A 27,913-nucleotide genomic window follows, 5' to 3' on the forward strand; every position below is an offset into this window, starting at 1 on the left:
TTTCAATTTGATGCCATTATCTTGACTCATGCTCAGGTGCCAGTGGTTTTACCAACTGTGACCATTGCTTTTCACCATTGGTGCAAATGCTGGTACAGTGCAAAAGACAACTAACATCTCAGTACTTTCTTCAGTAATTTTATGAAAATAGTTTGACTTCATGGACCCCTCTGAAAGCGGTCCTGGAGACCACTAGGGGTCTGTGGACCATGCTTTGAGAATGGCTGGTATAAAAGGTACAAGTACCATTTTATATAAGCAGATGTCTGCCACTTAGTATATGTTGCCTCCTTTTATTCTTACAATTATAATTTATGAGGGTCCAAATAATGTTGACAGATATAAGTCTGCTTCTTGCACTGGCTAATAGAACTAATGAGTCTTTCAGATTGAGCTTTTACAAAAATCTGTGATAGATTGATTTTTAAAAAGTTTACTCTTGTTTGTGTTATTTTATTGCTCTATTAGGTTTTGAAAATGTAACTTTTGAGTATGTGTATATGGTGAAATAATCTACAGTTGGATTTCTGAGCACACTTATTCTTCTGAAATAATAGATTGCTAACATTATTAAAGTAGTTTATGATGACAGTTAATTACAAGTTTTCATATTCTTGAACACTTACCCAAATGTAGAGGAAATGTATTTGAAAATTACTTGGTTTCTTGTTGATATATATTAACTGTGTGTGTGTGTGTATATGTTCACATTATTGAAAAATGTTGCAGACTATGGAATTAAGTTAATTATTTACTGAAAACAAGTTTTAAACACTTGCACTTCTGCGGTTGACCACTAGATGTCATGAGTGCCACGGGAGCATTAAGAGTTACCCAGGGTGGGTAGAAATTGAACGTTGTAAGCTCATAGACCTTCACATAGTTCACTGTTTCCACATGATCAGTGCCAGAGGAACCTGATACAGTGTGATATATAGAAGCAAGGTACAACTGGAATAATGAAATTTCAAAAATAAGCCCTTTTAAAGGAGGGTTGTAATCGTTCTATTGGGTATTGTAAATGCTTCAGGTGCACTTGATACTGCTGTTATGTTCCTGGCTTTCGGGTCTTTCTCTTTTTTATGGAAAGATGGATTGAACTTCAATTTAAGAATATTCGGTAATCCCTCTTAGGACATACTGTAACAGCTGGTATTTTTGTGTTGTAGTAAATTGATTCCATACAACAGTCAGTAATAATTATGGCTGCGTTCCGACAAATTCCAAAGCATTTTCAATGAATTTTGCCAAATGAAATAACATCATTACTACAAGTTTAACTCAGTTTGAAAGTTAAACCTAGCAACTTTGCTTCATTCCACAAAATACAAAGTATTACTGGTTAGGATTCTGTCAAACCATTTTTTAAATTCATATACTTGTATATGGCCTGAGAAGGTGATTACTTTGTAGTATATATACTTAAAAGATAATTGTTTTGTAGTAAATAATACAGCTTTGGAAAAATTTAACCTTGAGTGTTCATTATGAAGTAAAAAACAAGAAATGTGAGGGCTTTTCCTATATGGCATAGATGAACAGCAGCAATATCAGCTCAAAAGGATATTTTGATTTGGAATGTAAGGTCTTTAGTATTAATGGAATGTGAATGTTTCCAATTGTATGGAATTCTAATTGATATAAGCATATGTTGTCTTATTATATGGTGTGTATGGTTTACAAACGTGACACATTGTAAGTTCTTTAAGCTGTGAAGAAAGTGATAGGTTGCGTGGTATAGATGGTATAGCATATGTGCAATCTATACCATATAGATTTAGGCTTTTCTCATGACATAAAGAACTTAAATTACATATATATACACACACATATAATAAATACCTACTCACAAACATACATACATATATATTGGCCTAATGGTACAAATGTGTCTGCAGACATTTTAGAAATTTTAATTGATTTTCATTTTTTTCTATTAGCAAAACAAAAGTCTACTAATTGACTGTGTTGTTTAAATTATACAGTCTTTTTTTGACTTTGAATTACTTCATTTCTAGCCTTGCTTTATATAAGGAACATTTTCCTGTAGTTGAGTTCATCACACTGATTTTTAGAATAATTTATGAAGGCAAAGCAAAGTTGCTTTCAAAATTATTAGAAAAAACAGCTCCATACGTGTGCATTAGTGAAATCTTGCCTCACATTTTTAATTTTTAGCTTAGTCAGCTATATTTTCATTTGGCATTTCAAATAACAATTCTTATATTTTAAATTAGCACTCTTTTCTATATGGATTTGTATGCATGTTTTAACTATGTCAGCCTTTGCAATAACATAAAGCAAAATTCAAGGTATTACAGCAGATAGTCTGATCTAAAATAATCCATTTGATGGTGAAGTTTTTAATATGAATTTTCACTTTAACAATTAAAAAGCAAATTTAGAAGGCTTTAATAGAATCTTACAGTTTGGATTTTTTAAAGTAAAATTTGGCAAGTTCATTTCTCTTTATTCTGCAATTTGAATCAGCAACTTAAAGGCTTTCAGAATTGATGTGAACCAGTCTTTCCAGTGTTTCCAATGTTTTCTTGTTGTTGTTAATATATGTTAAAAATATGCTTCTAAATTACTGAATTTGCTTTATAGAGAATTGAGGAAAGTGCATTAAAAATGAACTTAAAACACATTGTATGGTTCTTCTGATTTCTACAAAAATGTAAATGGAGTACTTTCTCTGTTATTAGCCAGGGGTGATCCAAATTTAAACCAGATGGCCTCCCTCTAGGTGTTAGGCCCATGTAAATTTTAATCTTGCTACTTTCTTTTATGTTTTCATTGTATAATCTCATTACCTGAATTAAAAAAAAAACCTAACAACCATTGTTTCTTGTTTATTTACCATGTGTCAGACACTGCATTATATGTCTGAGTATATTTAATTACCAAATAGTTCTAATTTACTATTGTCTCTATTTGCATATAAGGAAGTTAAGGCTTAAGAAGATGAAATACCTTGTTGAAGATCACAGAACTAGCAGCATTAAAGATTAGGTCAAACTCTAGATCCCTTGTTCTTAGCTACTATGCTATACTGCCTTTACTGCTTATTTGAGGATAAACATTAGTTAAGGTAGTTATTGAAAAAAAAAGTTAATATTTTTCCAGATGAAACAAAGGTTAGTTTTTACTAAAAGAATTTACTTATGTATGCTAGCTTGGATTGTTAGATTTACTTTGGATTACTAACACTTCTGTTATAGCAAATCTATAATAACATCTTGCTTCCATTCTAGTAAATATTCCTTCAAGGTTAGTTGCAGACATCAGTTAGAGAACCATGCGTTTGTCATATTAGGATGAGCTATTTAAAAAAATACAATTAGGCTGGGCATGGCGACTCACACCTGTAATCCCAGCACTTTGAGAGGCCAAGGCGGGCATATGACCTGAGGTCAGGAGTTCCAGACCAGCCTGGCCAACATGGTGAAACCCCCGTCTCTATTAAAAAAAAAAAAATAGCCAGGCTTGGTGGCAGGCCCCTGTAGTCCCAGCTCCTCAGGAGCCTGGGGCAGGAAGAATTGCTTGAACATAGGAGGCGGAGGTTGCAGTGAGCCCAGATCGCACCACTGCACTCCAGCCTGGGTGACAGAGTGAGACTCCGTATAAAAAAAAAAAAAAAAATGATAAGTTGCTGACAATTTATATAGTCTCTGTTCTACATTTAGAAATATAGCTGAGAATTATAGTAACACAGGGAAGGAAGTTGAGAATGACATTGACTTACAGAAGCTTCTTAAAATTATCCATGTATCCAATCAGTGTTCCGCAACCCAAATGTAAAAATCTTTAAGGAATCCTCAACACACGCATGCAGAACATTCATGTTTTCAATTCGAAGTTGCTCGTCAAGATCAGAAACTCTCACAGTTTGTATTTGCATGTGGTCTGTAGAAAAAATTCTGAAGAGTTGTGATCTCTCCGATAGTGATTGGGATGAGAATTTTGAATTAGTTACAGAATGTTGTGATTTGGTGATGGTCCCTTTTTAAAAAATATAAATGTTTCTTTCCTTTCTAGAAACGGCTTATAAAATATACAGATCTTGGTAGACAACGTGGCTGCAGGCTGTTGAATTGGAATTCCCTGTGGCTGTCTGAAGGCAGGGTGTCTGGAGAGCGGTGGGCTGACCTATTCCTACACCTTGCATCATGCCAGCTTTGTCAACGGGATCTGGGAGTGACACCGGTATGTGACCCCAAGAGGGGCAGTTCTCATTCCATCTTTGCTTAAATCTTGTTCACAGTGAAATACAGCATTGCTTTAAGCAAATGCAGGCAGATCATGCTTGTTTTTCTGTCACCAACACTAGGGACATAAGATCAACTCAGGGATGCCCTCCTAGGTAAAAGTTACCGGAGGACATGGACTCATTGCCTCTTTCTCTGGGTAGTGATGGCGTGTGCGGATGTTCTCATACTGTCTTGCTTTTAGAATAATTCTGTGCATTTAATTTAAAAAATTAAGTATTTGAAACTTATAGAAAAGTATGGCAAATACTGTGATACCCATATTATCCTTCACTCAGATGTACAACAGCTAGGAACTGTTTGCCACACTTGATTCAGATTTTTCTCTTTTTTTTTTCTTTAAGAAATAAAACATTATCCTTACCCCAATTCTCTGTTTTCTCTCTGTCACCAGAGGTAAAACTATCCTGAAATTGATATATACCATTAAGGGATTCAATTAAAACTAACAAACAAACATATTTTATGTTATTATCAGTTATAAGACTTTGAGATACCTAGAATAGGTATTTATAAGAAAGGAAAAAAAAAAACCTCACACACACATGTGTATATAAAATCCTCCCCTTCTGATCTGATTCAGGAAGTAGAAGTGTGGTGGTAGATGCCTCTTTGAGGTCCTGTTCTGGACCAGAATCAGCACTTTTTCAGAGTGTAAAATCCTGGATGCCTCTAAGAACTACTAAAACAAAATGTAAATGGGGTTGGGGGCCTATGTCATGCATTTTTAAAGCCCCTTGAAAGAAGTGGTAACATAGTGTGACGAAAAGGAATGTTCTCTGTTTTATATGGGCCATCCCGAATTTGGTTGATATGGCTCTCAAACCAGCTGAGGTGGCTGTCTCAGACTGGACAATTACAATGACTGGTGCTATAATGTCAAAAACGCCGAAACAGAAATTCAGTTTTATCTTGTATTATGTTACACTGGCATTTTCATTTGCACTATTTGCAAATATAATTCTTTGCTATTTCAAGCATATCCATAGTTATATTTTGGCAAGTTTTGTCTCATCTTTATCCATCAAGAATGATTTTTTTTTTCCCGCTGTGATTTACATTGAGAATTCGTTTTTGTCAGGAAGAAGTTTTGATTGTTAAATTACGTAAAGCTTTTCTTTCTCAAGACCTTAACTTGGAAACCAGACCCTTTGGAAATTTTTTTTCTTCTTTTTAGGTTTTATATAGTCCCACATTGTGTTCTACTTTATAAAAATGAATGATTTAACTTTCCATAGTGCTTTGGGAAATTATGGATAAAATTTATGTGAACATAAATTTACTACAGTTGTGTAATGAATATGTTTTAAACCTTGCTGTTCACCCAAAATGCCTTAGTTTAATTTAATGCAAAATATCGTTGCTTACATATAACTTGAAGGAGGATTAAAATGGAGTATTTATAGTTTATAAGGCAGTTTAGGTGTCAGTCATGAAAAATAGCATAGGCTATTAATAATTTAAAAAGAGCTTTTCCACACACAGCCAGCTCGCTCAGTGCAAATCTAAAGTGCCGATCTGAATGACACCTTGCTTTATGATGTTTTTTGACCTTATGTCCCCACAAGGTTTGAGCAAAGCACAGAAGACAAGAGTCTCTGCATTTACAGAAGCCGCAAAGTACGGCGTATGCATCAGATGTTTGCAACTGGCCAGTCAGGGGTCATTTTTCCCATAAGCAGCGTTGCTTAGCAGTATCTCTGATGTCGTCCCATTATCAGGTTTCCAGGGGAACAGAGTTAAAGTCAGACCCTTGTGCCACAGGAGCAAGGCACCCGACTCACAGCAGCCTAGATGCATGGATTGCTCATTTGGGAAAATAAGTTCCGTGTAAAACTTTTACCACTTCTTCTTTCCCTTCCTGCTTATTTCACTAAGAAAAAAAAAACTAATTATACAAGTAATACATAAAAACATGCCGCTTTCCCCTGATCTCATTTTTTTCTCCGTTTGATAAGTAGCCTGTAAGAGTTTCCTGTGCATTCAATACTTGCATATATATGTCATTAATACATTGTTTTTGAGTCTCTTTTCCTTTTCTTTTTAATCACAGATTTTGTTATGCCCTATTTATTATTCTTCAGCTTTTTTTCTACACCAAGCTATATTCTTGGAGAGATATTTCCGTGTTAAATATAGAAAAGTGTTTGTGTGTTTACGCATGTTTATCTATATCTCTCTATACATCTGTGTATTTATCTCATTCTTTTAAACTAATGTATACTTTTCCATCATATTGCTGTTTAGTGAACCATATTGCTGTTAACAAAAGCCTGGTTTTGCTCCTTTTGTAAATATTTTGGAAGGGAAGATGTACACATTTAATGATGTCAAACTGTCCTCCAGAGTGGTTAAACCACCGAATGATCTACAGTCAAGTGTATTAAGGATGCTTTCCCCTACATTCTTGGCAATATTAAATATTGTCAATCCTTGTAATTTTTACCGATCTGTTGGGAAAAACGTAAAATCTTAAGTGTGAAATGTGCGTTACTAGTGATAGCTAGCGTATTTCCATTTGTTTAGTGGTCATTCCTCTGTGATTCATCTCTTCATATCTCTTCCCCATTTTTGTACTGGTTTGTCATTTTCTAATTTACTTGCAGAATTTATTTACATTTTGTATATTCATCCTTTGAGCCATTATAGGTTGAACATCATTTCTTCTGGTCAGTCATTTGTCCTTCTTATTCCTTAAATAATAACATTTCTTCTATAATAGTTGAAAACTTTTTTGTAGTGAAATCAATCTTTTCTGTATGGTGCATGCTACCTTTCTTCTGCTTAAGAAGGCCTTTCGTATCCCAAGATTATGAAGATATTCTCTAAGATTTTTAATAGTTATCTTAAAGATTTGTTTTTACACGTTTGAAATTGTAATCCAACTGTAATCTGTATGTGGAGCATGGCAGTAGTCTAATCTCACCTGATTTTATTTTTTCATGTGGTCCACCAAGTCCCTAGATCACTTATTCAATAGTCTGTCCTTTCTGTGTATATTTTTAATATCCCTTCTATCATAATCCAGCATTACATATATGTTCTGAGTTCTCTTTCTTGGCTGTATGATCTGTTGATTATATTTAATTTTTTATAGATTATTTTTAGAGCAATTTTAGAATTATAGAAAAATTACGAAGACAGTACAGAGAGTTTCAATATGCCTTGCCTTAGTTTCCCGTTATTAGCATCTTACATTAGTATGGTAAATTCATTTCATTTGGAGAAATGATATTGATACATGATTATTATTAACTAAAATCTGTACTTTATTCAGATTTCCTTCATTTTCCGTTAATGTCATTTTTTTTTTTTGTTCCAGGATCTCATTCGTAATACCATATTACATTTAGTTGTCATCTCTCATTAAGCTTCTCTTGGCCATAATGGTTTCTAAGACTTTAGAAGTCAGGCACAGTGGCTGACACCTTAATCCCAGCACTTCAGGAGGCTGAGGCGGGTGGATCTCTTGAGTCCAGAAGTTTGAGACCAGTCTGGGCAACCTGGTGAAACCACATCTCTACTAAAAATACAAAAAATTAGGGCCATAGTGGCATGTGCCTATAGTTCCAGCTACCTGGAAGGCTGAGGTGGGAGGATCACCTGAGCCTGGGAGGTGTAGGCTGCAGTGAGCAGTGATCACACCACGGCACTTCAGCCTGGGCGATGGAGTGAGACCCTGTCTCAAAAAGAAACAAAACAACAAAACAAAACAAAAAACAACAAAACCCAAAAGACTTTCCTTGATTTTGACAATCTTGAGAGTTTTGAGGAGTTCTGGTTAGGTATATTGTAAGGATTCCCCTCTCCTGGAATTTGTCTGATATTTTTCTTGTGAAAAGATTGGGGTTATGTGTTTGTGGGGTAAGATCAGAGCAGTGAAGGGCCATTGTCATCATATCACACTGAGGGTATATTCTGTCAACTCGATTTATAACTGTTGACGTTAATGTTGGTGACCTGCCTAAAGTACTGTGTGTCAGGTTTCCCCACTGTAAGATTACTCTTTTTTTCACCCTTTCCATACTGTAATCTTTGGAAAAAGTCTCTTTGTGCAGCCCACACTTACAGTAGCATGTGTCGTTTCTCCTCCTTTAGGGTAAAGGAGCTATCTAAATTATTTGGAATTCTTTGTCTTTTCTCTCCCATTTATTAATTTATTCACCCATTCAGATCAGTATGGAGTCATGGATACTTATTTTGTACTTTGGGTTATAAGCCATGACTACTTTATTTTGTTGCTCAAATTGTTCCAGCTTTGGCCCTTGGGAGCTCTTTGAGTTGGCTTCCTTGATAACCCCCATCAATGTGGGCTATTGGTTTTTAGCACTTCCTTACTTTTGATACTACAAATATTCTTGGCTCATCTTGTGTATTTCCTGCCCCAGTCCTAGAAGCAGACGTTTCTCTAAGGAGCTCTAGTTCCTTTTGTTGGGATGGGCTTAGAAATCAAGATCTGGGCAATAGGTTTGCTTATCGCTGCTGGAGTGTTGTTTCTTTTTCGTTTCATTTCATTTCGTTTCTTTTCTCTTTTCTCTCCTCCTTCCTCTCTCTTCTCTCTTCCCTCTTCTGTCTTCTCTCTTCTTTCCCTCTGCCTCTCCTTTCCTTTCTTTTTCTTTTCAATTCTTTTCTTCTTGGTAGAGATGGGGTACCCTGTGTTGCCCAGGCTGGTCTCAAACTCCTGAGCTCAAGTGTTGCTCGTGCCTCAGCCTCCCAAAGTGCTGGGATTATAGGCATGAGGCACTGCACTCAGCCTTGGAGTGTTGTTTCTCTTTTTTTTTTTATTTTTTTTTTGAGACGGAGTTTCGCTCTGTCGCCCAGGCTGGAATGCAGTGGCGCTGTCTAGGCTCATTGCAAGCTCCACTTCCCGGGTTCACACCATTCTCCTGCCTCAGCCTCCTGAGTAGCTGGGACTAAAGGCGCCCGCCACCACGCCCGGCTAATTTTTTGTATTTTTTTTTTTTTTTTTTTTTTAGTAGAGACGGGGTTTCATCGTGTTAGCCAGGATGGTCTCTATCTCCTGGCCTTGTGATTCCGCCCGCCTCGGCCTCCCAAAGTGCTGGGATTACAGGTGTGAGCCACTGTACCCGGCTGGAGTGTTGTTTCTTTAAGGCTCTTTCAGCTGACAAAGCAATGTATGTGTGTAAGTTTACCCATGCGTAAACACACATAAACATATATGAACATTTCTATGTGTAATCATCTGTAACTATACTAAACTAAATATGAGTTCTCATTGGTGTTTTCAACTTTAATCCTTAGCAAATGGATCATCGTAGCCTCTTCCCCCTCCAACAGTGGAAAACCTGCTACTACCATCCACCATCAATTTACTTAATTGTTCAGTCCCAGTGTACGTGTACCAATATAGCAGTATCAGAATTGTTAACCCATGGGAAACAACTTTTATTAGCTAGAGAGTTGATTTTATTTTTATTCCCGGGATAGTGCCATACTATCTTTATAGTTTTTAATCTTATGGAATCATTCCTTTCCTGCATAATACCTATATTAGTTTTAGTTTTATAATTTCATTATGATTTTTACAAGCATCATATAATGTGAAATATAATATAGGTACAGAAATGCACATAAAAAACCTTTATAAGTAGAGTTTTAAAAGTGGTTGTAAGCCAGCATCCATGTGACCTGGTCATATCCATGTGACCATCATCCACCTAGGTCCAAAATTCCAACACCTTGAAGGCAGCCTGTGTATCTCTTCTCAGTCACAATCTTCCCAACCCCCTTAATGACTCCTACGTCAGACTACACAATATAAGACATAGTTTATGATTTGTATAAGCATTCATAGGCAATATGGTTTAATTTTGCTGGTTGAACTTTATAAATGGAATTACACCATAAGCAGTTTTTAGTTTGAAAGTGAATATTTATTTAGAATGAAAACACATTGTAAATTTTCGAAAGTGGCTACATATAACACGTATTATAGAATCCAGGGGAAAAGTATTATTTAAAAAAAATTAACTCCCTAACACACCTTCATAAAGCTTTTTCTTCTATATTTTTGGCTGTCTACTCTTTGCTTGCCTCTTCATGTGTACTATTTTCTTTAAAAGAAGAGAAAAGCAATCCAATCCATCTTACATTACCAATCAATTGTGTGTGTGTGTGTGTGTGTCTGTGTGTGTGTATGTGTTTTAAGAGACAGGATCTCACTCTGTCACCCAGGATGGAGTACAGTGGTGCAGTTGTAGCTCATTGCAGCCTCAAATTCCTAGGATCCTCCTGCCTCAGTGTCTCAAGTAGCTAGGACTTTAGGCGCATGCCACCATGCCTGGCTAATTTTTTATTTTTTGTAGAGACTTCTGTGAGTCTTCCTGTGTTGCCCAGGCTGGTCTCAAACTTCTGGGCTCAAGTGATCGTCCCACCACTGGCCTCCCAAAGTGCTGGGGTTACAGGTGTGAGCTATTGTGCCTGGCCTTACACTGATTTTTGAATGTTAAACCAACTTGCATTCTAGGGATAAACCCAATTTGGTCATAATTTACTATCCTTTTTATATATTTCTGGATTTGGTTTGCTCGTATTTTGTTTAGAATTTTGAGATCTATGTTGATGAGTGAGTTCAGCTGTAATTTCACTTTTTCATTCTTTACCGAATTTCAAAAAGTCATGCTGGTCTCGTGTAGTGTATTGGGAGGAGCCTTTCCTCTTCTGTGGAAGAGTTTGTGAAAGATTGATACTAACTTTTACTTGAGTAGAACTTACCTGTTAGGTCACCTGTGCCTGGGAATTTTCTTTTTGATAAGATTTTTGGTAACTAATTCATTTATTTTAAAGGTTAAAAGAATATTCTAGCTTTCCGTTTCTTCTTGAGTCAATTTTGGTGATTTACAGTTTTCCAAGACTGTCCATTTTATCAGAGTTTTCAAATTTGTTGGGAAAGAATTATTTGTATTATTATTACTTCGTACCTGTAGTTTCTACATTGATGCTTTTTTTTTTTTGGTCCTGATATTGGTAATTTTTGCACTCTCTTCCTCTCTCCTCTTAATTTTGTGAGAGTTTTGTCAATTCTATTAGTCTTTTTAGATATAAAACTTATGGCTTTATTTTCTCTGTTGTACATTTGTTTTTATTTCATTAATTTTACTGTTCTTTTTCTAATTTCTAGAAATACTTTGTTTATAAATATTTAATCTTTCCCTTTTCCTAATGTTCACATTTAGGACTACTTCTTGCCAAGTTTTATTGGCTCTATTTGTGCTATAATTTAAAAATATTTTCTAATTTTATTAAGTGTTTGCTTTAGAATTTTTGTAATTGATTATTTAGAATTAAAAAAATTCACATAAGAGTTTTTTTCATTTTTTTTTTTTTGTTACTGATTTTTTACCTTAATTGCTTTGTGGTCAGAAAGCTGAATTTGCACCATTTTAGCCCTTTGAAATTTGTTTATTTTATGGCTTAGACATATGGTTAATTTCAATAAGTATTCTGAATATGTTTAACAATAGGTATATTCTGTAATTATTGACTGTAGTTTTCTATATGTGTCTATTAGGCCAAACTTATTGATTAAGTCATTCAAATATTCTGTATTCTAATTGATTTTTTGTTGCTGCTGCTTATTCCTTCAGTTACCAAGAGAAGTATTTTTAAAAATCTCCCTCAGCGATTATGGATTTATCTTGTAGTTCTATCAGTTTTTGTTTAGTTTATTTATTTATTTATTTGAGATGGATTCTCGCTCTGTCGCCCAGGCTGGAATGCAGTGGCGTGATCTTGGCTCACTGCAACCTCCGCCTCCTGGGTTCAAGCAATTCTCCTGCCTCAGCCTCTGGAGTAGATGGGACTACAGGCATGCACCATCATGCCAGCTAATTTTTTGTATTTTTTTTGTAGAGATGGGGTTTCACCATGTTGGCCAGGCTGGTCTCGAACTTCTGACCTCAAGTGATCTGCCTGCCTCGGCTTCCCAAAGTGCTGGGATTGCAGGCGTGAGCCACTGTGCCTGGCCTTCTTTTGTATATTTAAATATGTTATTTTGTTGGTAAATTAAGCCTTTTAAATAAATTTTATATTGAAGTATATACTTTTTTTTTCTGTTAGTACTGAGTAGTTTATCTTTTTCTATCCTTTTACTTTCAGCTCTTCTGTGTTCCTAATGTATTGATGGAGCTCTTGTGAATTGCTTGTAATTGAAGCTTTTTGGGGTTATACAAATCTTTGCTTTTAACTAGAGTATTTTCAGTACAGTTAACATAATGACTGACTTTTAAAATTTAAAATCTACCATCCCATTTTATGCTTTCTCTTTGTCCTATTCTTTCTTTCTATTACTTATATTTTCTTTGGACTGATTAGAATATTTCTATCATTTTCATTTTTCCCCTGTCTTGATGTTATACATTCTCTTTCTGTTGTTTTGGTAGTTTCCTTCAAAATTACTACTTGAATCCTTTATTGTAAAAATTCAACATTAATCTCTACCTTTATTGTCACCATGGACAAGCTAAGGACCTTACAAGACTTCTACTTCATATGTTCCCAACTTACATGCTACTGTGTCATGTATTTTCATTCTCTTTTTTAAATAAAAAACCCCAGACCTTGAAGATATCATTGTCACAGTTCTTTTTGTTTTTGTTTTTGTTTTTTTTTGAGACGGAGTCTAGCTCTGTCACCTAGGCTGGAGTGCAGTGGCGTGATCTCAGCTCACTGCAAGCTCCGCCTCCCGGGCTCACGCCATTCTCCTGCCTCAGCCTCCTGAGTAGCTGGGACTACAGGCGCCCGCCACCACGCCCGGCTAATTTTTTGTATTTTTAGTAGAGACGGGGTTTCACCGTGTTAGCCAGGATGGTCTCGATCTCCTGACCTCATGATCCGCCTGCCTCGGCCTCCCAAAGTGCTGGGATTACAGGCATGAGCCACCGCGCCTGGCCCATTGTCACAGTTTTATACTATCAGTATTCATTTAGAGTTCCTCACATATTACCATTTTCTTTGTTTACCTCCAACTCACAACTCAGCATTTTCATCCACCATGGTTTTTCCATCTGCTTACAGTAAAAATCTTTAGAATTTCCTATTTTGAAGGTCTACTGCTATCAAACTGTCTCTGTTATTGCTGAAAATGTTTTTATTTGTGCTCATTCTTGGAAGTAGTTTTTACCAAGCACATAACGCTAGGTTAGCAGTTATTATTTTTTCCTCAGTGCGTTGAAAGCAAGAGGCAATGAAATTATATATTCAAAGTGGCTATTTAGAAGTCAGTTGTCAGAGTCTCTCTTTGGAAGTAATCTGGCTTCTTTCTCTGGCTGTTTTTATTATTTTCTTTTTTTCTTAGATGTCTGCACTTTCACTATTCTGTGTCTAGGTGGAATTTCATTTTCTATGCCTTATCCAGAATTCATTTGGCTTTTTGAATGCATATAAATCCGTGTATTTCATGAATTCTGGAAAAATTTCAGCTGTTAATCTTTTAAGATGTTACCTGTACTTCATTCTTCCTCTCTCCTATCATTCTAGTGTGCCAGTTAAATATGCCTAAGACATTTCTTCTATCCTTTATCTTTCTTAACCCTCTTATATAGTTCAGTCTTTTTTGGTCTTTCCATCAGCCATCAGCCCTTTGAGTAATTCTCACCTATCTTGTTTGGTTAATTCTTTTTTGAGCTTTATTGCTCTCCTTTACATGCTGGGGTTGAGTTTTTAATTTCAATGATGATGATGATTTTTATAAGAAGCAACTGCTTAGTTCTTTTTCTTTTCTTTTTTTGTTTTTTTTTGAGATGGAGTCTCACTCTGTCACCCAGGCTGGAGTGCAGTGGTGTGATCTCAGCTCACTGCAACCTCTGCTTCTTGGGTTCAAGCGATTCTGCCTCAGCCTCCCGAGTAGCTGGGATTACAGGTGTGCCACCACACCTGGCTAATTTTTGTATTTTTAGTAGAGACGGGATTTCACCATGTTGGCCAGGCCAGTCTCAAACTCCTGACCTCAGGTGATTTGCCCACCTTGGCCTCCCAAAGTGCTGGGATTACAGGTGTGAGCCATTGTGCCTGGCCAAGAAGTGCTGCTTAGTTCTTTTAAAAATGTTTGACCCATGTTCAAGTTGTTTGCACTATAGATCAGTTTGCTTAGGGAAATCTCGTTAACCTCACTTCTGGTACCAAAATCATGATCCTTTATCCTTAAAGTGATAGATTCAAGTTACTGAAGGTAATGAATATATCACTGAGATTTACCACTCAAGGAATCCAGTTTAAAAAACAAAAGTGGATTGTACTGATATCGTCAGTGTCATGTAATTGCTTTGTTCTCATCTTTCATATAAAAAAAAATCTCATGTTAACATTTTTTTCTTCTTGGTAATTCATATATTTCCTTGTGGAAAAGCAAGGTCTTGAACTTGTTGCTTTTTTCCTCTAACAGTTCCCCCACCCAAAGTATACTTTGCTGATTTGATTTGATCATATTCATACTTTTCGGTTTCTTTGCAGAGCAAATTAAGATTGTTGGGCAAGTAGTTCAGTCAGGATGGCAAAGTCAAGAAACAACAGATGCTGGTGAGGCTATAGAGAAATAAGAATGCTTTTATCCTGTTGGTGAGAGTGTAAATTAGTTCAACCATTGTGGAAGATGGTGTGGCAATTTCTCAAAGATCTGGAACCAGAAATACGATTTGATCCACTAATCTCATTACTGGGTATATACCCAAAGGAATATAAGTCATTCTGTTATAAAGATACATGCATGCATGTGTTTATTACAGCATTATTCACAGTAGCAAAGACATGGAATCAACTCAAATGTCCATCAATGATAGACTGGATGAAGAAAATGTGGTCCATATACACCATGGAATACTGTGCAACCATACAGAGGAACAAGATCAACCATGTCCTTTGCAGGGACATGGTTGGAGCTGGAAACCATTATCGTCAGCAAACATATGCAGGAACAGAAAGCCAAACACTGCATGTTTTCTCTTGTAAGTGGGAGCTGAACAATGAGAACCATGGATACAAGGAGGGGAACATCACACACTGGAGCCTGTCGGGGGTTGGGGGTGGGGGAAGGGAGAGCACCCGGAAAAGTAGCTAATGCATGTAGGGCTTAATACCTAGATGATGGGTTGATAGGTGCAGCAAACCACCATGGCACACGTTTACCTGTGTAACAAACCTGCACGTCCTGCACATGTATCCCGGAACTGAAAATAAAAATTAAATTTAAAAAAAGATCGTTATGCATGTAGTTGACCGCAAGCTGTTCTCTGTGAACAAGAAGCAGTGTGTGAACTGGCATTTGGGAATACCTTCTTTTTGGGAGTAATGTACTTCCTTGTACACAGAGCTTGTATTCTTTAACACTGAATCAGTACACTTACTCTTGTCCTCGTCACTACTCACAAAATATTTAGAACTAAGTGAAAAAGTCCTCTTCAGGTATTATGGGGTTTTCAGTGATAAACTAAAGAAAATCACTGAGTATTCTTTTCTTACAATGTTTCTCTTGCGTGCAGAGAGTATGCCTCAATGTTTGTCATATCAGTAGCTTCCTTTAATGGTAAGGTAAAATACCTGCTAGCAAGCATACATAATAGTGATTAGTTTACTACATTGCATGCCTTTACTGTTAAAAAAAGTCCTTTCATATAGGAATTTTACCAGTAATCTTTATCAGTGCATAATATTTGTGTTTCATTTCATTGCTCATTTTAGAATCTTTATGGGAATAGCGTGACTTCTGTTTTTGCTGTAAGGAGTGCAACCGTTAATGATGTCTTTGTAGTTTATTTTTCATTTTTAAGATTTTCTTATTGAGATAAAATATGTGTGATATAAAATTTGCCATTTTTACCATTTTTAAGTGTAAAATTTAGTGTAATTAATTGTATTCAAAATGTTTTATGATCATCACCACTATCTGCTTCCTAAACATTCTTTTCGCCCCATACAGAAACTCAGTACTCATTAAGAGTAACTTGACCTGGCTGGGTGTGGTGGGTCACTCCTGTAATCCAGCACTTTGGGAGGCCAAGGTGGGTGGATCACCTGAGGTCAGAAGTTCGAGACCAGCCTGGGCAACATGGTGAAACCCTGTCTCTACCAAAAATACAAAAATTAGCTAGGCATGGTGGTGTGCCTCTCTAATTCCAGCTACTCAGGAGGCTGAGGCATGAGAATAGCTTGAACCCGGGAGGTGGAGGTTGCAGTGAGCTGAGATTACACCACTACACTCCAGCCTGGGTGACAGAGTGGGGCTCAAAAAAAAAAAAAAAATTAACTTTGCCTGTCCCTCTCCCTCCAGCCCATGTCAATCACCATTTTACTTTCTGTCTCTAGAATTTGTCTATTTTAGATATTTCATGTAAGTGGAATCATAGAGTATTTGCCTTTTTTCTTCACTGACTTATTTTACTTAGCATAATGTTTTTAAGGTTCATCTGTGGTGTAGCATGTATCAGAAATTAATTTCTTTTTATGGTGGAATAATATTCCATTGTATGTATATACTGCATTTTGTGTATCCATTTATCAGTTGGTGGACACGTAAGATGTTTCCATATTTTGGCTATTGTGTGTAATGCTGCAGTGAACATTGCTGTACAGGTATCTCTTTGAGTCCTTGATTTAGATGCTTATGTGTAATATAATATTGCCTAAAATTAGCCAAGTCACTGGGTTTAAAAAATATAATATTCATTGTCACAAAAATAAGTATGTCCCTGTGAATGTAGTTTCCTGGTCATATGATAATTCTGTGTTTAGCTTTTTAAGGAACCACCAACCTATTTTCCATGGATGCCGCAACATTTTACATTTCTACCAGCAATATGTGAGGGTTCCAATTTCTTCCCATCCTCATCAGCATTTGTTATTTCCCATAGTTTTTGTTTATAGCCATTGTAGGAAAGTGTGGAGTGATTTCATTGTGATTTTGATTTGCATTTCCCTAATGACTAATGACACTGTGCAGTTTAACATGTACTTTTTAGCCATTTGTCTTCTTTAGAGAAATGCTTACTGAAGTTTTTTGTCCATTTTTTAATTGGATTGTCTTTGTTGTTGAGTTTCCCTGTTCTCTATATGTTTTGGATATTAAACACTTACCACATTTATGATCTGCAAATATTTTCTCCTGTTTTGTAGGTTGTCTTTTCACTTTTTTTGATAATGTCCTTTGATGGACAAATGTTTTTAATTTTGATGTTCAGTTTATCAATTTTTTCTTATGTTGTTGATGCTTTTGGTGACATATCTAAGAATCCATTATCAAACACAAGGTCATGAAAATTTACTCCTATGTTTTCTTATAAGAGTTTTATGGTCTTAGTTCAAATATTTAGGTTGTTGATCCATTTTAAGCTAATTTTTGTATGTGGTGTGAGGTAAGGGTTGAACTTCATTCTTCTGTATGTGGAAATTCCATTGTCCCAGCACTGTATGTAGTTTTTCATCTCTGCATTTAGTGACTACCAGTTTTTATCCTGGGAAGCACTAGTTTGTGTTTATTTGCAGAATAAATCACTATTCTTTATTTAAAAGTTACTAGAGAACTTTGATGGCTTTATACCACTGTTTGACAGAATTTCTCAACTGACAGAGCACTGGGGATAGGGGAGAGTGGCTCTCACAATTTTTAAATTTAGAATTAAAAAATTTTTATTTTTATTTTTTTGATAAACAAAATCTAATTCTTATGGTCATGTTTTGGTAGTTTATTTTTTGGTTACCTAAATGCATTTTTAGTTTAACTTCTCCTAACACAGGTAGATTCACGCTGTGTTTTAAGGTTGGAATCCTGTTAACTTTCTCCATTGATGCTTTTGTTATCTAATAGTAATGGATGGAAGAAAAGGGCCATATAAAATTAATCTACGTTAAATGGGGGATGGAAAGAGCATGTTAAATAGTGGCAAAAACGATCAGAACTTTATCCAGAAAAGGGAAACAAATTATCATGTTTTTAATTTAATGAAGGACATATTAGGTTATAATTTTAGCTTTGTACTAATTCATAGAATGTAGAATGGATTCTGCTGAATTTTTCTTTGTTGGCTTAATATTGCTCACAACATTTTGTGACAGCACTTTGTTTTACTTCCAGAAAGTCAATGAAAAGAGCATTTTAACAAAAAAATTTGCAGTCTTCAGTTTCTCTAGGTTTTTTTTTTTTTAACTTTGATATTCACATTGTTCTCTTTTCAAGTGTAATATGTTGTTAAGCAGGTTAGTTTTTTCTTCTAGTTGTTAACTGGGTGAGATTTTCAGAAACTAATTCATCTCCAGCATTGCTTACAGTTGAATTTTCTCACCTCTGTGAAATTGTGTATTTATTTATTTTTTCTTTTTGAGATAGAGTTTCACTCTATTGCCCAGGCTGGAGTGCAGTGGCATGATCTCGGCTCACTGCAACCTCTGCCTCCTGGGTTCAAGTGATTCTTGTGCCTCAGCCTCCTGAGTAGCTGGGATTACAGGCGTGTACGCTAATTTTTGTATTTTTAGTAGAGATGGGGTTTCACCATGTTGGCTAGGCTGGTCTCGAACTCCTGACCTCAAGTGATCCTTCTGCCTCGGCTTCCCAAAGTGCTGGGATTGCAGGTGTGAGCCACCACACCTGGCCAAAATTGTGTATTTTTGCAATGACGTTTATGGCATCCAAGATAAAGACCAATGACATTAATAGAGTGAGCATGCGTTAGGTGGGAAGAGATGTTGGAATGAAGCCTAATATTATACATTTCAGTTTATAGGTGAATAGCCTTATATTTACTTTCCTTTGTAGCCTTATAACACTTGAGACTCAGATCAGAAATACTCAGAAGATTGGGAGCCTCTATGTTTGCATTACTATTTTTGATTACTACTGTGAACTAATCCTGTCTTTGATCTGTTTTACTCAGTAGAATATATGGCTCAATATAATTGTAATTGTGTAAAACAGTAATTCTCCAAACACAAATGGCAATAAGCAAATGACAGTGGAAGTTAATTAGAAGAACTCTGACAAACATAATCTCTACAGTACTTGTATAGCCTTATGCAACGATGATGGAATGAGATTTCTGCAAAAATTATAATCATGCTGCAAATTTGAGCATAGGTGAACAAAATCTTACTGACTGAAGCAGCTTGTGGACCACTTGAAAGATTATTGGGACCCCGCATTGTTTGGCAGGCCACACCTTAAGAAACAAGAATTAATCTGGTCTCTTGCACTGTTTCCTCAGAAGATTCGAGCTCAGTGATTAGTGTGGAAAATGCCCATCCTCGCTTCCTAGCAGTTTCTTGCTCAGGAGAAAATGCTATAACAAGTGACTCTTAAATTTAAGAGAGCATATTTCAGTGGTCTTATAAAATATTAATACATGTGAATAGTTATATTGGGAGGCTTTTTTTTTTTTTTTTTTGAGACAGAGGCTCGCTCTGTCACCCATGCTGGAGTGCAGTGGTGCGATCCCGGCTCACTGCAACCTCTGCCTCCCGGGTTCAAGCGATTCTCCTCCCTCAGCCTCCTGAGTAGCTGGGACTACAGGCACCTGCCACCACGCCTGGCTCATTTTTGTATTTTTTAGTAGAGACAGGGTTTCACCATCTTGGCCAAGCTATTTTTATAGCCTAGATCCCCAGTATGCTTATGTGTATGTAATACTACCTAAAATTAGCCAAATCACTAGGTTTTTTTTTTTTTTTTTTGAGATGGAGTCTTGCTCTGTCACCCAGGCTGGAGTGCAGTGGCGCAATCTCGGCTCACCGCAAGCTCTGCCTCCTGGGGTTCATGCCATTCTCCTGCCTCAGCCTCCCAAGTAGCTGGGACTATAGGCGCCCGCCACCACGCCTGGCTAATTTTTTGTATTTTTGGTGGAGACGGGGTTTCACCATGTTAGCCAGGGTGGTCTCTATCTCCTGACCTCGTGACCGCCCGCCTTGGCCTCCTGAAGTGCTGGGATTACAGGTGTGAACCACTGCCCGGCCATCACTAGGTTTTAAAAATTGTAATATTCATTGCCACAAAAAAGTTTTGCTTTTTAAATTTTTAATTGTTTTTTAATTTTTAATTTTTTGAGACAGAGTCGCACTCTGTCACCCTGGCTGGAGTGCATTGGCACAATCAGGGCTCACTGCGGCCTCAACTCCCAGGCTCAAGTGATCCTCCTGCCTCAGCTGGGACTATAGGCACATACCACTACACCTGGCTGATTTCTTATTTTCGTAGAGATGGGGTCTCACCATATTACCCAGGCTGGTCTCAAACTCCTGAGCTCAAGTGGCCCTCCTGCTTCAGCCTCCCAAAATGCTGGGATTTACAAGCCTGAGCCACTGTGCCTGGCCACTTTTTTTTTTTTTTAATCGTAGTACAAATCTTAGGGTTCAGTCCTAAAAAGAGTTTGTGATGGCTTGAGTGACCAAATATATTAAGAATTGTCTTGGTAGATTTCAGATTCCTGTTGATGTAGAATTGTTCAATATTAAAATAGTCTTTTCTGTTTGTGAATATGAACTTTTTTGTCCTTCAAACAGCATGACCTTTTCCTCTTAGAAGAGAACTTTAGGGATGGATAGTAAGCAGTTCCAATAAAAATGGAGATCATATCTAGAAGATGATTTCATTCTGTTAAGATGAAATTAAATAGCTAGCATAGCACTATTGAAAATATTGATAAAAACTTTAAAATATTTTATTTGCTAGCACTCACATTAAATGTTAAACTTCTCTTTCCGATATAGTGCAGCATTCAAATCACCTAGATTTTAAAAATATTGCCCAGGGAGCTCCAGTGAACATGTTTTAAGATAAGGCACAGACTACCTAAGGTATATATATTTTGCTTTGTTTCTTCTTGACAAATTTAGGGGTTGTAGAAAAATCACCTCCGTAAGTATCTTGAAGGGATTTTTACTCTAGCAAACGTCTCTTAGACTGAATTTTCATAACATGATTTGGATGTAATGAGATTATTGGGATTTGCTTCATTACGTGGGGATCTAGTTTATTTGATTTCACTTGTTTCTGAAATGGTGAACCAGCAGTTACTGCTCTTGGTAGAATAATTCCTCACCACATAACTGATTTGAAGTGCCACTCTTATCTTGTATTCAGTTCTTTATGCATCGCCAGTCTGCTTCTGGATATTTCATTATGTTTCAGGAAGTTTTGCTGGCTGCTCCTTTGTTCTTTTGGGTGGGAAGGATTTAATCCCAATAGTTATGAATTCTGTTGCTAAAAAAAAATCACCTGTTTAGAGAATACTTGAGTGTGGACTGAAAGGCTGGGAAGCATTTAACTTGGTAGTTATCAGTAGTGAACCACCAGTTTGTTATTTTTAGCTAAAAAGAAAAAACGTTTACAGCTTAGATTACTTTATTTTTCTAAAATTCATGTGTGGAAGGACCTTAGTTATTATTAGTTGCAAACTCTCTAACCTACCATGTCTTTCCCTATTGAAACAAGGGTTCATCTTTTTGTTAGCTTGAGGTTTCTTAGGAGTTCAGCCGCTGCATTATTGTGTAACAGGTTGTTCTTGGAGAATGTTTGCAAAGAAAGCCATTTAAGATAGTTTTATCCCTTGAACTCTGCTAAGAGCCTTCCTTTCACTTAAATGCTTTTTAATTCCACTAACAAGCCTCTGAGAGGATATGATAAAGATGACAATAGAAGCTACTGCTTATTAAGGGCCAACCTTGTGCTTGATGTTTTTTATGCTTTTGTCCCGTTGCAAAACTGGGAAGCATTAATTAGATGCTACATACTCATTCTTTATCTCTGTTGACTATGATAACAGCTCTAGGAGAAAAGCCTACCTCTCTTTCTACTACATCATCTGTACAACCAAACAGGCCACTTTCTGCTTCCATGGTTTCTCTTGCCATGACCAATACTTCCTGATCAAGGTTAACACCTACGGATCTGTTGATTGCTTACCACTTAATACGATGAATGCTGGCTATAGTAATGTGATGAGAGGTAAGATTTGAATTGCTACCTTGCAGTGCAATGTAAAATCCAGATTTACTGTCCAGTTTGGTCAAACTACATGTTATGCTTGAGATAATCCTATCTTACTATGGATATCATAAAGCCAATACTGCATTTTAGCTTTTATAGCCAATTACTTCAAGTAGGAAAGCCTATAATTGTTTTAATGTAAATGTAATCGATTTTTGGAAAGGATGGTTATAGGCCATAATTTATGAGCTTTAGAGGTAATTTTCATTTTTCTATGGCTTTATTTTTTGGGTGAATACTGCTAAAAATCAAACTACCATCGTATTTATTTTGGTAGTAGAGAATACTTTGTGCAGAGCTACAGACTATTGACAGTTAATTACAAATTGGAACCTATTTAAAGCTTAGAGATGGCATGTACAAATGAAAGTTAGCTAAAGTTGTATGCATGTTCCTCTGTTAACTCACCCTGAATTTATGGACTTTAAGATAATTGTATAAAGTGTTATCAAGCAAGCTGCAATACTGTAATTATTTAGATTGTTTTACGTATTTAAAAATTCAGCTGGCCCAATGCTTTAATAAGTTATTTGCAGTTGAGGGAAAGTGTGAGAAAGAGATTGCCTCTCTCAGGGTTGTGTTAGTATTTTAGTGTACTATAGGTACTTTTGGAAATAAAACATACTTTAAATGAGAAAAATTGCAGCCTGTTATGAATGGCACCGAATAGTGCTGATTATTTTACCTTTGACAAAGTGGAAAATTTAAAGCTTGGTGTATCCTATTTTATTAATATAATAAAATTTTATAGTGTTGTTCTGGGCGTCGATATATGTTCTTTAGTGTTTATTAGCCCTAGGTTATAGTAAAACGTTTTGGTCTGATGCCTGACCATACTGCACAGAATGCAAATGTGAGAACTAAGACAAAAAACACGTAAATACATATTTGTTTTTCTGTCTCTCAAGTCTTTTTCCATATGACTTCTAGATATTTTGGTTGCTTATATGAGTATGATTGAACCCAGAGAACATCTTTTTTTATCATTTAACATAGGTTTATGGCTTCCCCAGACTTGTACTAATAATGAAGCTATGAGGGATATGACAAGAATGGTGATATTAAATTTCTCTAGACTAACAGTAAATTTTTCCGTTCTGATGTCAGGAATGTTGAGCATCTGGAATCTGCAAGCAGAGTGAATTGTTCGCTGCGGGAACACTTTCATCAAATTCTGAGCCATTTATTCTCTTAGGAACCACTACTGTCTTGTACAGAATATTATATTTTTACAGAAGCAGTTTTCTGGAACTGGAAAAATGTGTTTCCTTCTTGTGCTTCTGTATTTTTTAAATTTTTTCCTATTTTAGATGTGTCATTGTTTTGAAATTTAGTGTCACATTTTAGCATTGAATTTATGTTTTTAGGTTTAAAAGCAATAAGTTATATTTGTTCAAATGCTGCGAGAAAGCAATAGGAAATAAGTTGTTCTAAACGAAATTCTCTTTATAGTTTGTATAGGTGGATCTATGCTCCGTACTTTGTCATCATTTTCCTTGTGTTTTCAGAATATCTATGATATATAGTTAGATCAATAGATCTAGATGCTTGTGCCTTGATTGTGGCATAGATGTATTTCTTGAAAAAGTGCCGTGGAGGTGGAGGGAGGGAAAGTGTGAAATTCTCTAGTTTCTCTAGCTTTGTTTCAAACATTTCTGAAATGAGGTATTGAGATTCTAATCGGCCCTGGGTCGTGCTGGGTATTTAAAATAAGCATCTGTTGGTGTAAGTTACGTTTGTTTTATTTTTTAAAAAAATTCTGGTGTTTTTAAATTTTGTTTTGGACAACAGAAACTTCTATTTTATTTAGTAATTTTTTACTTTGAATTAGGCTTTCCTGAATCTTGATTTTCTTTTTTTGGTTCCTTGTGTTTGGAGACTGTGATTGCATGGCAGTAGGTATCATTGCCTAGAATATGGGCTGGACGGTTTGATTAGAAAGCCTCCTATTAGGTCTTATAGTGTCTTTGTGGCCTGTGACTAACATATGTTTGAAAGTCAGTTATTTACTTTAAGGGAGATATTTCTGCCTCCGTTTAACATCATTTAGCCAATCTTGTACCTGTCTGTCTCACCTGTTGTTGCTGAGACTAAACATGGAGCTGATAAAGCTGCATTTCTTTCTTCCACACACGATTTTGCTGCTCAAGTGTGCAGGATCACAGCTTGCCGAGTGCATAAATGGTTTTAGTGTCATATTGATCCTTTAATCTGAAGATTCATTCCTCTACGACTAAATCCCTTTGCTCTGTATTCTAGTTCTCCCCCAACCACCTCTCTACCACCGCTGCCCTACCCCCGACTCCTTTCCAGCGTCCGATTTTATTTATCACACTGCCTCAGTTGAACCATAGCCACTTCTCCACCGGCCTCTTTTGGCCTCCTCCCTACTGATCTGAAGTTAGCTATCACTGCTACTTTCAACTGTTATCTACTCATCACTTTGATCAGGCTCCCCAGTAACTTTCAGTTGCATTACACATCGTTATTTTCATTTAGGCGTGAAGTCTCCATGAGGAGCTATGAATCATCAACCCAATATGTGTTAGTAAATCAGAGCTCACATACTTTGCCTAATTCTCTTTAGGCGTTCTGAACCACAAGCATTTGGGTAAGTTGGAGGTTTTATTTTTTGCCTTGCCTTTGATTGCTTTTGATGTAGTCCAGCTGGTGTATGCTTGCTTTATAGTTTTCCTGATGAAAAGACGGTTCTCTATTGTTTGACAAACATGACAACCCTGGTAATTTTCCTCTTTTACAAAGCATGAGGACTTTATTCTCATCTTTTTAGGAAGAAAATATGTTTCCCGGCTTCTTTTTTTTCTTACTACTTCCTTTTCCCTTCCCCTGCCTCATCTTAGTAATTCAGAAGATAATTTCTATAATAAAGGTGGGTTTTGTGAAATGGTTCCTAGCAAATGGTAAAGCCTTTTTTTGTGACTTTTTTTGTTAAAAGTTCTTCCCTGATGCAGTTTTTCTTTTCTTTTCTTTTCTTTTTTTTTGAGACGGAGTCTCACTCTGTCACCGTGGCTGGAGTGCAGTGGTGCGATCTTGGCTCACTGCAACCTCTGCCTCCCGGGTTCAAGCGATTCTCGTGCCTCAGCCTCCTGAGTAGCTGGGATTACAGACACACCAGTACACCCAGCTAATATTTGTGTTTTTAGTAGAGATAGGGTTTCACCATGTTGCCCAGGCTGGTCTCAAGCTCCTCGGCTCAAGCAATCCACCTGCCTTGGCCTCCCAAAGTTCTGGGATTACAGGCATGAGCCACTGGGCCCAGACTCATGCAGTTTTTCTGACTTCTGAGTATGTTATATCCTTGTCTAAAGGATAGCCTTGTTGAGTTGCAAATTCTATCAGCTTTTTCCTATATAATTAATATAGCCTTTGAAATGGAAGATGAAAGTGTATTAAAAACTTTAAAGCACTGAAACTATAAACAGGAACCTGCAAGCATGAGTTCTCTACATTTTTTTTCTGAATATCTTAATTACATCCAGAAATTTTAGAAAAATTGCTCAGAGAATTAATGTTAAAAGGCTCAAAATCAAGACTTTGAGTATTAAAAATACTTATAGATGAATTATATTGCTGACTCTTTTTGCCACCATCTCTGAATGTAACCAGGATTTTCCAAGTTTTCGTTCTGCCAAAAAAAAAAAAATGAGGATAACAATGCTTAATACTGACAACATTGACCCTATATCTAATGAACTGTTTGGCGCTGTCACTTTAAGAGTTAGGGACCCAGAGATCCAGACAGATCGAATAATTTGAATGCACATTTTTTGTCAGCAGGTCTGTTCTGAGTAATAATTGTTTCAATAAGCCCACATCTGTATGCCATAGCTGGTCATCTCCAGTGTGTGTGTTTATTATGTCTAACACTGGTAGTCTGGAGGAAAGTGCAAATTATTTCTAATTACCTCAATAAAGGGATTAATATTATTTTTCTGTATCACTTGAAACATTGTCTAAAATGACTCTGCAACTATTTCAGTGTGGTTAGTGTTAATGACAAATGACTGGTTCCCTGGAGTCTCAGTTTGGATTTTGATATAGAATGTGCACTGGCGTACAGCTTACATCAGCCAATATTGTCAGTATATTGTTAATAGATACATGCTATTGATATCACCAAAATTATAGTTGTCTCTTGCAAATATATGTTGCATTATCTTTATATTGAAAGTTGTTTTTAAATTTTAATTTTTTGAGACAAGGTGTCACTGTGTCACCCAGCCTGGAGTGCAGTGGCACCACCTTGACTCACTGCAGCCTCAAATCCTGGGTTCAGGCAATCCTCATTTTTTTTAGAAACGGGGTCTTGCTATGTTGCTCAGGCTGGTCCCATACTCCTGGATTTAAGCAATCCTCCTGCCTTAGCCTCCCAAAGTGTTGGGTGTTGGGTTTACTGGGTGTGAGCCACTGTGCCTGGCCAAAGGTCAATTGGAGGGCGGGGGTGCGGCAGATGTGATCACATTTTTAAGTTCTCATCTCTCAGTTCACTCTACCCAATACATGGGGTCTGTTGTTGCCTGTCTTTATTGCCTATTGTGAAAGCTTTCTTTTCCCCTTAACGAATCCGGCAGGATAAACTTATATTTTGTCATCTGCCTCCTTAATGCTTGGACATACTTAATAAGTTTTAGCATTTAATTTGGAATTATTTTTGTTTAAAAGATGCTTACATAAGTTGTTCAGCAAAGCAAGGCATCATTGTAAGCTTTACAAATAACTCATTTAACCCTTATAACAATTCTGTAAGGTTAGCATGACTGTACCTGTTTTACACAATAAAAAATGGATACACAGAGATGTTTACCAATATGCCCAGTTGCAGAGTTGGGATTTGTAATTATGTCGCATGGCTCTAGAGTCTAAGCATGAGTCTAGAGTCTAAGCATGCTACCCCAGGGCCTTTGTAAGTGTGGTTCTCTTTCTGTTCCTCACTTCAGCACCTCCGAGTTAATGTCTGTGCTTCCCTCAGATCCCAGCATAATTGTCGCTTCCTCGAGAACACTGTCCCTGAGTTGTTCACATCTCTCTCTCTTATACTTTTCCTGGTGCAACAACCTCCTCTTGTATAGGGCTTTTCAGAGTTGTCACTTTGCATTTATTTTCATGATTACCGATATCTGGCTGCTACCCTACACTGGGGAAAAAACTTGTGTTTGTTTTTATTTTTTTTTTTTCCTCCCTTCTTTGTAACCGCCCAATGGGTTCCCCTTGCCCACTGCCTAGACAGAACTGATTTATCAAGACAGGGGAATTGCAATGGAGAAAGAGTAATTCACACAGAGCTGGCTGTTCAGGAGACCGGAGTTTTATTATTATTCAAATCAATCTCCTGAGCATTGGGGAGCAGAGTTTTTAAAGATAATTTAAAGAAATTTGGGTAGGGGCTTGGGAAATGAGAAGTGCTGATTGGTCAGGCTGGAGGTGGAATAATAGGGGGTTGAAGTGAGGTTTTCTTGCTGTTTTCTGTTCCTGGATGAGATGGCAGAACTGGTTGAGCCGGATTACCTGTCTGGGTGGTGTCAGCTGATCCATCGAGTGCAGGGTCTACAAAATATCTCAAGCACTGATCTTAGGTTTTTCAATAGTGATGTTATCCCCAGGAGCCACGTGGAGAGGTTCAGACTCTTGGAACCAGAGGCTG

The 27,913-nt window shown here is 36.7% G+C and overlaps 1 protein-coding gene across 3 annotated transcripts in view; it reads left to right on the top strand.

Moving 5' to 3' along the window:
* Window positions 1-27,913, top strand: part of MPP7 (MAGUK p55 scaffold protein 7) — a 259,047-nt gene that overhangs the window by 66,596 nt on the left and 164,538 nt on the right. For all 3 annotated transcript variants that reach the window (XM_004049214.5, XM_055352420.2, XM_055352422.2), the window contains exon 2: window positions 4,039-4,206. In XM_004049214.5, the coding sequence (XP_004049262.1) occupies window positions 4,170-4,206 (37 nt within the window). In that variant the 5' untranslated portion in view covers window positions 4,039-4,169. The remainder of the gene's footprint in view (window positions 1-4,038; window positions 4,207-27,913) is intronic.

Source organism: Gorilla gorilla, chromosome 8 (genome assembly GCF_029281585.2).
Source record: "Gorilla gorilla gorilla isolate KB3781 chromosome 8, NHGRI_mGorGor1-v2.1_pri, whole genome shotgun sequence".
Classification (NCBI taxonomy): domain Eukaryota; kingdom Metazoa; phylum Chordata; class Mammalia; order Primates; family Hominidae; genus Gorilla; species Gorilla gorilla.